General features: G+C 42.6%; 1 protein-coding gene across 7 annotated transcripts in view; it reads right to left on the reverse strand.

Moving 5' to 3' along the window:
- Positions 1 to 5701: 5701 nt before the first annotated feature.
- Positions 5702 to 12552, reverse strand: part of LOC109874887 (tripartite motif-containing protein 66) — a 30796-nt gene continuing 23945 nt past the window's right edge. For 5 of the 7 annotated variants that reach the window (XM_031831155.1, XM_031831153.1, XM_031831151.1 and 2 more), the window contains 8 exons: positions 12013 to 12163; positions 10097 to 10175; positions 9802 to 9991; positions 8509 to 9560; positions 7931 to 8063; positions 7674 to 7748; positions 7421 to 7573; positions 5702 to 7206 (listed from right to left, as the gene is read on the reverse strand). In XM_031831155.1, coding sequence (XP_031687015.1) covers positions 6970 to 7206; positions 7421 to 7573; positions 7674 to 7748; positions 7931 to 8063; positions 8509 to 9560; positions 9802 to 9991; positions 10097 to 10175; positions 12013 to 12163 — 2070 coding nt within the window. In that variant the 3' untranslated portion in view covers positions 5702 to 6969. The remainder of the gene's footprint in view (positions 7207 to 7420; positions 7574 to 7673; positions 7749 to 7930; positions 8064 to 8508; positions 9561 to 9801; positions 9992 to 10096; positions 10176 to 12012; positions 12164 to 12552) is intronic. The other 2 variants (XM_031831157.1, XM_031831152.1) reach the window with 1 other exon arrangement.

The raw sequence follows: 12552 nt of genomic DNA on the forward strand, positions 1-12552 counted from the left end.
TCTCTCTTGCTCCTTACCAGTTAAAACATTAAGAGTAACTACGGGGAGAAATGGCACTCGATATAACTTTTTTTAAATTAATACACTGCTCAAAAAAATAAAGGGAACACTTAAACAACACAATGTAACTCCAAGTCAATCACACTTCTGTGAAATCAAACTGTCCACTTAGGAAGCAACACTGATTGACCATACATTTCACATGCTGTTGTGCAAATGGAATAGACAACAGGTGAAAATTATAGGCAATTAGCAAGACACCCCCAATAAAGGAGTGGTTCTGCAGGTGGTGACTACAGACCACTTCTCAGTTCCTATGCTTCCTGGCTGATGTTTTGGTCACTTTTGAATGCTGGCGGTGCTTTCACTCTAGTGGTAGCATGAGACAGAGTCTACAACCCACACAAGTGGCTCAAGTATTGCAGCTCATCCAGGATGGCACATCAATGCGAGCTGTGGCAAGAAGGTTTGCTGTGTCTGTCAGCGTAGTGTCCAGAGCATGGAGGCGCTACCAGGAGACAGGCCAGTACATCAGGAGACGTGGAGGAGGCCGTTGGAGGGCAACAACCCAGCAGCAGGACCGCTACCTCCGCCTTTGTGCAAGGAGGAGCAGGAGGGGCACTGCCAGAGCCCTGCAAAATGACCTCCAGCAGGCCACAAATGTGCATGTGTCTGCTCAAACGGTCAGAAACAGACTCCATGAGGGTGGTATGAGGGCCCAACGTCCACAGGTGGGGGTTGTGCTTACAGCCCAACACCGTGCAGGACGTTTGGCATTTACCAGAGAACACCAAGATTGGCAAATTCGCCACTGGCGCCCTGTGCTCTTCACAGATGAAAGCAGGTTCACACTGAGCACATGTGACAGACGTGACAGAGTCTGGAGACGCCGTGGAGAACGTTATGCTGCCTGCAACATCCTCCAGCATGGCCGGTTTGGCGGTGGGTCAGTCATGGTGTGGGGTGGCATTTCTTTGGGGGGCCGCACAGCCCTCCATGTGCTCGCCAGAGGTAGCCTGACTGTCATTAGGTACCGAGATGAGATCCTCAGACCCCTTGTGAGACCATATGCTGGTGCGGTTGGCCCTGGGTTCCTCCTAATGCAAGACAATGCTAGACCTCATGTGGCTGGAGTGTGTCAGCAGTTCCTGCAAGAGGAAGGCATTGATGCTATGGACTGGCCCGCCCGTTCCCCAGACCTGAATCCAATTGAGCACATCTGGGACATCATGTCTCGCTCCATCCACCAACGCCACATTGCACCACAGACTGTCCAGGAGTTGGCGGAGGCTTTAGTCCAGGTCTGGGAGGAGATCCCTCAGGAGACCATCCGCCACCTCATCAGGAGCATGCCCAGGCGTTGGAGGGAGGTCATACAGGCAAGTGGAGGCCACACACACTACTGAGCCTCATTTTGACTGGTTTTAAGGACATTACATCAAAGTTGGATCAGCCTGTAGTGTGGTTTTACACTTTAATTTTGTGTGACTCCAAATCCAGACCTCCATGGGTTGATACATTTCCATTGATAATTTTTGTGTGATTTTGTTGTCAGCACATTCAACTATGTAAAGAAAAAAGTATTTAATAAGAATATTTAATTCATTCAGATCTAGGATGTGTTATTTTAGTGTTCCCTTTATTTTTTTGAGCAGTGTATATTTTCCAGATAATTTGATTACTTTCTTTCATTTATTGTTTTCCCCACTCAGGACATGGCAGAAAATCGTAATATATTTGACATGCAATTTACAATGCAGACATCTAACAAGACAAAACTTTGATGCTTTCTATATGGCTCCTTCACATTCACTGTACCAGCCTACAGTCCCGGCCTCTGGGTACACACTATGTAAGCTGTTGAACATTTGCCGTGCTGTGGGGATGGACAGGGCTTTAGGGAGACCAGAAACAGTTAATACCGCTGATACCTCCCAATTACCATGGCTAACACATAAGCTCCAACTGCACAGCATTAAATGCCAACATATGTCCAACGTATGAGGCATGGTTTGATTGCAGGGTTCAGTACCTTTGAAAGGGAGGTACAACAATCCACTTTTCCTTTTTCCCCCCACAGTTCAAAAATAACTAAGAAAGTCATTCAATTCTCCAAACTTCAATTTCATGGACTGCTTCACTAGTCAAAAAGTCCTTTCATTTCTTTGTATTTTTTACACCGGCTGATTTTTCCCCATGTCTACCACTGTCATTGTTGACTAAAGTTCACAGGGGTGTCGCATAATTATCCTGTTATGTTTCATTTTACGTCTGTTACCTGAAAGGTCGCAGACCCCAGGAATAAAAGGCTTAAAATGTGCCCAGGACCAAAAATGATGCAGCACATTGTTGCCTGATTGTTCCATGAGAAGAATCAAATCAATAAGCTACACTGAGGGAAGCACAGCAGGGAGACAAGACTGAAGACTGTACAGAAAAAGGACACATTGGACAAATTCAAAGCAGACAACATCACATTATGACAATCAATGAAGCCAGCACTTTATGGTGTGAGAGTGACAATAAACAGCTCGACTGGAAGATGTGATGCTGTGTTACGCAACTACCTTTATTAGAGGAGGATCAGGTAGAATCAGGTAGAATACACGACAGAACAAAACGGCTGGGGGAATGCCTATAATGGTGGATGGAGTAAAAACAGGTAACAACAATGCCCTTGTCACTTAGTAGGCCATGTTTCTATATACTGTACCAGCTATTATCTAAGAGCTCTCATGAAATAACAACCAGAGAGTGGTACTCTTGAAAACACGCAAATGAAGACGATTGCCCCTCAACAACCGTATTTAGTGTATTATTTGTGTCTTTCAGATCCAGTCCCTAGACTGCAGTTTGGGCCCTACCATAACCTAATGGCTCTGGACTTGTGGAAGTGTATCAACCCACAGTCATAGGAGACTTTTAACCTACAGCCTGGAAATCCCTCATGTTGTCAGACAGACAAGCGCTTCTCTCCAGAAACAGCCATGAACTAATCTCAAACTGCCACTTGGGACTATTACCCCGAATGCATCGAGGGGGTCAAACTACTGTTATTCGACAATAACATATGACTTCACCACATACAAAACACCACTGATTGACTGGGGCTCCCCTTAAAAGCAATGCTGCCGATTTACCTATTAAAATAAATCCCTGCTCCCATAGGTGTGGCTAATCAAAAACAAGCATCACAATACCAAATAAAGTAAGGAGGTAGTTCATAAGGTTTGGAACTTTTATGTACTACACCATTCCCCTAAAGTTGAGTAGTAATCACATAATTTTTACTTGCAGAAAAAAGGGGGAAAAAACACCACTAGTCCCACAAAAATGTTATCCTTTATTGGTAATGTTAAGAAAATAGTGATGTGTGCTCTTGACATGAGACAGGGGCCAGCAGCAGAGCAGCATTTCCAGGGTAAAGAGAGGTTTACACGCTGCAGGCAGAGTGATTACATCATGTCTGTCTTCAGGAGAACCTCCTGGGAGCAGCATCTCCCTCCAGCATTGTCAGGACAGCAGGCAGACAATCAGCGTCTTAATCCTGCAGGTATTGAGGGAATTCTTCCAGACAGCACTCTGATCTGATTGAAGACTCATCAGGATACTGTGTGTAGAGATGAACCAGAATGAGTCTATTGGAGTGAGAGTGTGCATCCCAAATGGCACCAAATTCCCTGTATAGTGCACTTCTTTTGACCATGGCTCGTATGGCTCTGGTCAAAATTAATACACTTTGTAGGAAATAAGATGCCATTTGGAATGCATCCGTGGGGTGGTGGGGCAGGATTCACTGGAATAATAAGATTTACTGAGAGCAAATGTGTTTCTCTCAGAAAGGAAAGATGATATCATCTCTTGGGATGGAACAAGTAACCCAGCTTGGTTCCTTTCATCAAGGGAGAACTGCAACCACTTGGAGGGGCAAGGAATTCACTTTTGATCCAGTACATTTTTAGACGGGAATATATGTGAGAGGTCTTTTGATACAAATGAATCACTGCTGGTCAGCCTCTAGGTGCTAAAGTTGGCACGTTTTAAGTGCTCCATTCCTTGCTGAAATTCTATTTATAGTTAGCTTTTTTCATTCGAATTTTGGGCTTAGGATTTCTTAACTTTTGAAAGACTCCTCTTTGGCCTAACTACATGGATTTCAGTGGACATGCAAATCCATTAAATCCATCATGCTTTTCCTTGATTAAAACATTCAAACGTACGGTTAGACTTAGGATGAAAGGAGCAAAGATCGTATTCTTTAGTTAATACTTAATGATGGTGGTTATTGTAATATGAGATTGTTTTGCCAAGACTACAGTGTGTTTTATCATCTTGTTGCTCACAACTGCTAAAGTATTTTCCAGACTCCCCCACATTAAGATGATCCTATCATTATTAATAGGCTGCCATGATTGCGTCTCGAGAGAAAATGACTTACGGTCAATGATGGAAATGTCTGAGCTGTCCAAAAGACCACTCCCCTCTCTGTGATGCGAAGACCCACCAGTCTGCTGCTAGCTAGCCCACAGTCAAGACAGCATCGCTTCTCACTGCTCACCACTCACAGAATCAGGCTGTGTCCTCATTACAGTCCAGCCAGGGCCAGCCCTAGGTATAAGCAACATAAGCAACCACTTAAGGCCCCGTAATAGCTATGGGACCCCCGACCCACTGTTGAGAGTTAGAACAACATATTTTTACCTTGTCAGCTCGGAGATTCGCTCTAGCAACCTTTTGGTTACTGGCCCAACGCTCTAACCACTAGGCTACCTGCTGCCCCAACGGCAGGTTATTCTTGTGCCTTTAGTAAAACATTTCAGTGTGGAATGCTTTAATGTCTGCATAATGGTTCAATCAAGACTATCGAGGATAATTGAATTAGAGAATTGGTCGGGGCTAGCCGGTGGTTTTCAAAGGGAGCCAGGATTAATCATACATCATTCACTGCCCTCGACCATAAGCAACCAAAAGGACCCTGTGAATCACCTTTAATGGAAGATTACACTCAAAGTGAATGATTTGAAGGGTTCCAGGCAACGCATAATGTTCTAACTCATTAAGAGAAAATCACTTTTAGGTAAGAAAAGTCTTGGACAAACAGAGAATCAGGGCTTTGAGGAAAGTCTGCATGGTAGGCTGACACAGCAACTTTTAAACACTTTTTATCTCCATTAAATATTTAGTAAGGCATGTTATCTTTCTTGGATATGACAAGCTGCTGTAAATAAAGGAAGATGAAAGAAGTTGTGAAATAGCTTACATCAACATAAATGTGGTTATTTTAGGAGATTATTTTCCTTCATGGTTTGAATAACAAACTCACAATCCTGAGAAGTCTTCTGCATTAATACCCACTGTTGCTCTGTCTCCATGTCTCCAGTAGGCAACGCATCCTGTCTCAAGTCCACAGCAACACCGCCCATATGGAGAAGAGGTGGGACACTGACTGACACTTGACTGTTGACAAGTAATCACAACCCCATTCTGTCAAATCCCCCAGAAACTCCAGAAATGACTCAGCATACCTTTAAGCTTATTACATATATTTTAGGTAGTAACTAGCAAGAAGACTATGTTGATACAAAACATGCCGTTGTTGGTTAAAGATATACATTTATTATTTCCATAACCCCATAAAATAACTTCAGACAGGATAGAAATGAGGAATCAAAAGGAATCGTAGAAGAATTAGCAAGGACCGTTTCAAATAGAGCACTGTTATTTATTAAATGGACATTTCTTGATACCAGCCAACTCTGAGAGGGTCTTTGTAGCTTTTAGGATTCAATATTAGAGATGGAAGCAGAGATATTCCATATTGAAAAGTCCAAATGAAATTCTACAGAGAAAAAATACCTACAATTGTTTTAAGTCCGTTTGTTTATTCAAATAGCAAACTCAGCTTGTTAATTTCAGCTATTAATTTGCAGCAACCTTTAAAAAAATACAGCCAGCTCTACCGTATTGCAGCAGCCATTTTACATAAATGAAAAACTAACATGTACATTCTACATAGAAACTACAGAAAGTTGAAATAACATAACATTACTCTTAAGTCTCTCTTAACTTCTCCAGCTCGTTCTACTTATTCACACTGGATCAAATACCTTCCACTCCCATTAAGCCTGAGAAATAATCATTATTAATACTGGCCTTATCCTAATGAAGTAGGATTTCATTAGGATTGAACAAATGCCAATCTAAAGCATACGTGCCTTGCAATACTATTGTGGCAATTTCAACTAAAGGTATGTTCATTTTTGTATTTATCTTAATCTTCTTTGAATACCCCCTTGGTTCAATATGAACTTAACCTTTTCCTTTGTTCTCAGTCATTGCTGCTAGGGCGCCCTCTGTCAGTCACTCAAATCATTACCGTAAAAAAAGGGAGGCCATACATAACATTCTATACTGTACTTCAAGTGCATATAGGACAGAGAGACATATATATATATATATATATATTTATATATATATATATATTAAATGCATGACAGAAATATTAACATTAATAGACTGTATTTACTAATTGCCTGCCATCATTTAGCCACTAAAAACATTCAATATTGATATATAAAACAAGATATTGTAGAGTTTAACATTTATAAATATGTTTACCATTTATCAATACTGACCTTGTATGTTTTGCTGTATATATGATGGAGAATCTACAAATATAGGTAGAATCTCCAAATATATCTGAAACAAAAAACAAATACCAGAAACGCAGTTTATAAAGGCATAATAAGTATAAAGATGTATGTCAGATTATACTTATACAATAATATTTGACACAAATACCAGGCCAAATTAAAAGCAGATAACCTTTATAATGAAGAAGTATAATTCTCAAAATGTAAATATGTACATACAATCCCTTCATAAAAACTCAGCTTCCTCTCTTGGATGGAAACGTCCAGTGCAATATCATGTCATACTGTCCTTCAAAATAGCCAGTGATGCCTACAACTAGAAGTTATGCTTCCTCCAGCTGAGAGAGTGCCTCCTCTTCCTCTTCCTGTGGCACTGCTCTCTCTTCTCTGGCCAGGGGAAGCCTCCCTCAGCTGCTCTGTACACCTCGTCGTACTCATCGCTGTCGGAGTCATCCTCGGCTGCAGGGAAGGCCCTGTCTGGGAACACCTCCCTGAGTCTGGAGCTGAAAAACATCTCCAGGCTGCGACCTGCCTGGGCCACCTCTGAGTCCGGCTGGAGGACAGACAGAGAAACCAGAAATTAAACACAGCTCATCTCAGGTTTTACTACTGTGACCCAGATCAGTACTTACAATTGCATTGTGGGACATTTAATAATGTAAATGATACAATAAAATATGCATTTGCAATATAGCACTGAAAGAGTGGTCAATATATACAGTTTAACCTCGATCACTAAATTATTATTATTAATCTATATAACTTACATAATTGAACTTTGCACAGTTCCTGAACATGAGGGAGACATCAGCCACAAACTCCTCAGGTGAATAGTAGTGGTGAGTGCTCCTCTTGCTGAGTTTGGCCCTGATCACAGACAGATCCATGGGCCTTTTGATTATCTGGTAGTAATGGCGAGCCTAGGTTTCAAAACATGTTTTATTAAACCAGATCACTGTGTTTTTGCGGAGTATTGTGAATACTAACATGCTGATTAAGAATAAGATTGGGAACACTTACCAGTGGACTGACCGGCTCATGGAAGGGAGCACTTAGCATGTTGCTGCAGATCAACAGAGTCAACCTCTCACATTTCTACAGAGGGGGGACAACATTAATTTCTTATGATAAATAACATTTACTGTAACTAGTAGGTGTGAAACCCAACTTACAGAAGACATTGAGCCCTCCTTGACACTACTGACTGGTCATTACCAGTAATATGTTGAGTCCAGTGTCAGTTGATTTACATTTTCATAATGAAGAATAATACTTACTCTCTGGTCACAAGCAGAGAGACCATGAGGTAGTGGCTTTCCTGAACATTCTGCAGCCAGCCTCTGGTTCTCACAGTCATACTCCACCTCTGGCTGCAGGATATCTCTGCAGAAGGTACACACCCAGTCACCCCTGAAGTGGAAGAGGACACAGAGGCAGACATTGGCTATCTTCAACCACAGAGCAGTAGTGTAGACAAGACTGATGGATGAGAGAAGTGAGGCATCACAAATGGCCCTTATTCTACTTTTGACCAGAGCCTTATGAGCCCTATGAGCCTTGTGTGCCTTATGAGCCCTATGAGCCTTATGAGCCCTATGAGCCTTATGAGCCCTATGAACCTTATGAGCTGTATGAGCCCTATGAGCCTTATGAGCCCTATGAACCTTATGAGCCCTATGAACCTTATGAGCCCTATGAGCCCTATGAGCCTTATGAGCCTTATGAGCCCTATGAGCCCTATGAACCATATGTGCCCCATGAGCCCTGTGAGCCCTGGTCAAAAGTAATGCATTATAAAGGGAATTGGATGCGATTTGGGACCCAGTCTATGACTTATGGTGGTGAGATGACTTACGTGGGGAAGCTGAGGAGAGCAGGCACATGGCAGGACAGGTGGAAGACTTTGGGACAGCGGTCACAGCATAGAAGGTCTCCTCCGATCAGACACACGGCACAGAAGTCTTCACTTTCCATCTCCATGGTCTCTGCCCCAGGCAGGGCCTGCTCAGCTCCTTCACAATGCATCTGCATCTCCATGGTCTCTGCCCCAGGCAGGGCCTGCTCAGCTCCTTCACAATGCATCTGTGGACCAGGGTCTGCATGCAGGGACTTCTGGGCTGGAGGGGACTCCACTCCTGGTTCAGGACTTAGAGAGGCTGGGTCAGGAGTGATAGAGGCTGGGTCAGTGGCTGAGTCTGGCTCCGATTCAAGATCTGGTCCAGATTCTGCAGACCCTTGTGATTCAGGGGGTTGTGCACAGTCTGATTCCAGGTCTGAATCTAATCCCGGACGTGTTTCAGATGGAAAACGGGGGTCTGAGCCAGGGTCAGGTTGGAGGTCTGATTCCATATCAGCCTCCGATTCAGCATCAGCATCCAGGTCTTCACCATTCTCTGATTCTAAACCATTCTCTGATTCTTCACTACCTTCTGATTCCACTCTAGGTTCTGATTCCACACTAGGTTCTGATTCCACACTAGGTTCTGATTCCACACTAGGTTCAGATTCTGTAGCAGCCTCATCAGGAGATTCCTCATCAGCAACTGATTCCAGACCAGCCTCCGATGCAGACTCAGCTTGTGGGTCAGATTCTGGTTGTGGGTCAGACTCTTGCTGGGGATCCGATTCTGGTTGTGGGTCCGAGTCCAGTTCCGGGTCAGAAACTATTTCTGAGATTGACCTGGGATCTGAGTCAGAGTCAAGGTCAGGTGTAGAGAAAGGTGGAGGTGATACAAGATCAGTGGTGGGTACTTGCAGTGTGAGCTCTTTGTGAGGACTGTGTCTTCCATGCTCAGGCCAATCATTGATTACTAGAGGTGGGAGAGATTGATTGATAGTGTGTCTCTCTGAGTATTGTTTATCCAGAGACGGGCTGACCGCTGCGACCTTGGCTTCTTTTGATATTCCCTGTAGACAAAGTACAGAGTTTGACATTTAGAACATGCCAGTAGTATTTTACCCTGATCTGAAACACATTGCAATTTAGTTCAGACCTCTTCTCCGGGCTAATTGCTGCCGCTTATAAGAACCAGCTGGCAGACAAAACTAGTTCAGACATAATGTTTATTGTGGTTATGAAACTAGTATAATCTGACATCATAGACTTTCTGGAAGAGAAGAAAGTTCACAGTGTTTTAGTGGAGCCTACCTCAGTCATCTTGTCCTTCCATCCCCTCTGTGGAACAGGTCCGGTCCTTTCTGTTGCAGTGTCTGGCAGAGGGTCACTCTGTCGCCGCCCCTGTGGTGGGATCCGAGACACCAGGATCTTCAGCCTTTCCAAACACACCACTGGAACCTTGGAACTGGATCTCCCAGGTTCCTTCTGAACCTCCCTGTCACTGATGTATGAAGAGGGAAGTGGTGAAGCAACATAACTGTAGCTTTTCCCCTTTTGACTTCAACACATTTTTTGAAGATTAGTGTGATGTTTAAATAGAATGTACCTGTTGTCTGGAGTCTTTCTTTGTATTCTGCATTTTCCTTTGACGTCATGCCCAGTCTCATCATATGCATAAACATAATCTGGTAAACAGGAAAAAGAATAATCATTTGATGAATCCATTTAACTGATGTGAAAGCAGAATTTGGATATTAGTGATGATGATATTGTATTCATTTCTCAGTGTTCATATGTTTATATAAGAGAATATTGTTACTACATAATCAGAACATATTTATTGAGAGAGAGAGAGAGAGAGAGATGTAATTTATTATAGCCATGGTGTACAATATTGGCAGCTAGATCTGAATTGCAGTGTACAGTGTATACATAAATAAATACATCTGAGAAATAAATACATCTGAGAAATGTATATTGTATAATAATAAATACAGTGGGGCAAAAAAGTATTTAGTCAGCCACCAATTGTGCAAGTTCTCCCACTTAAAAAGATGAGAGAGGCCTGTAATTTTCATCATAGGTACACTTCAACTATGACAAAATTTGAAGAAAAAAAAATCAGAAAATCACATTGTAGGATTTTTAATGAATTTATTTGCAAATTATGGTGGAAAATAAGTATTTGGTCAATAACAAAAGTGTATCTCAATCCTTTGTTATATACCCTTTGTTGGCAATGACAGAGGTCAAACGTTTTCTGTAAGTCTTCACAAGGTTTTCACACACTGTTGCTGGTATTTTGGCCCATTCCTCCATGCAGATCTCTTCTGGAGCAGTGATGTTCTGGGGCTGTTGCTGGGCAACACGGACTTTCAACTCCCTCCAAAGATTTTCTATGGGGTTGAGGTCTGGAGACTGGCTAGGCCATTGTCATGCTGAAAGACCCAGCCACGTTTCATCTTCAATGCCCTTGCTGATGGAAGGAGGTTTTCACTCAAAATCTCACGATACATGGACCCATTCATTCTTCCCCTGACACGGATCAGTCGTCCTGGTCCCTTTGCAGAAAAACAGCCCCAAAGCATGATGTTTCCACCCCCATACTTCACAGTAGGTATGGTGTTCTTTGGATGCAACTCAGCATTCTTTGTCCTCCAAACACGACGAGTTGAGTTTTTACCAAAAAGTTATATTTTGGTTTCATCTGACCATATGACATTCTCCCAATCTTCTTCTGGATCATCCAAATGCTCTCTAGCAAACTTCAGACGGGCCTGAACATGTACTGGCTTAAGCAGGGGGACACGTCCGTCACTGCAGGATTTGAGTCCCTGGCGGCGTAGTGTGTTACTGATGGTAGGTTTGTTACTTTGGTCCCAGCTCTCTGCAGGTCATTCACTAGGTCCCCCCGTGTGGTTCTTGTGATGGAGCCCCAGATTGAGGGAGATTATCAGTAGTCTTGTATGTCTTCCATTTCCTAATAATTGCTCCCACAGTTGATTTCTTCAAACCAAGCTGCTTACCTATTGCAGATTCAGGCTTCCCAGCCTGGTGCAGGTCTACAATTTTGTTTCTGGTGTCCTTTGACAGCTCTTTGGTCTTGGCCATAGTGGAGTTTGGAGTGTGACTGTTTGAGGTTGTGGACAGGTGTCTTTTATACTGATAACAAGTTCAAATAGGTGCCATTAATACAGGTAACGAGTGGAGGACAGAGGAGCCTCTTAAAGAAGAGGTTACAGGTCTGTGAGAGCCAGAAATCTTGCTTGTTTGTAGGTGACCAAATACTTATTTTCCACCATAATTTGCAAATAAATTCATAAAAAATCCTACAATGTCATTTTCTGGATTATTTTCTCATTCTGTCTGTCATAGTTGAAGTGTACCTATGATGAAAATTACAGGCCTCTCTCATCTTTTTACGTGGGAGAACTTGCACAATTGGTGGCTGACTAAATACTTTTTTGCCTCACTGTAAATAAATGATAAATATATAATATTTGGAAGTAAGTAGCTCAGTACCAGGCTCTGTCTTGTAAATGGTCAAAGGTGACAGGCGTAGGTTGGGCTGGCCTCTGGAGGGAGGAGTGGCTAAGGATCTCTCCAGGGAGGCCACAGATCGTATCACTCCATCAGAAGACAGCCTCCTCCGCCTGAGATCCATAAAACCCTGCTGAGGGAGGAAATCAGTCATAATCAACATCAACTACTATATCAAGCACAGACACCAACCATATTTTACATCCAAAGTCTGTAAGAATAAGGAGGAGGGACACCTTAGTGCTTTAGGAATGTGTTTAGTAAGATAAACCAGATATCATTACAAAACATTATGGGTATTGTACTATATCATGCTACAAAGTCAACTGCAGAGACAAAAACAAGACAAGGCTTTGCCACCAAAAACCTGGAATCTGATTGACCCAAAGAGGTCATTTTGTTAAATGTACCTTTAAACAGCAACACTAGCAACTTTGTCCAATTTGTTTGCAATAAAAGCAAATGGACTCATTGCTGTATCAGTTCTATTTTTTGGTAATGTGTTTTACCCTCTGCAAAGAA

The sequence above is a fragment of the Oncorhynchus kisutch genome, linkage group LG8 (genome assembly GCF_002021735.2).
Source record: "Oncorhynchus kisutch isolate 150728-3 linkage group LG8, Okis_V2, whole genome shotgun sequence".
Lineage (NCBI taxonomy): Eukaryota > Metazoa > Chordata > Actinopteri > Salmoniformes > Salmonidae > Oncorhynchus > Oncorhynchus kisutch.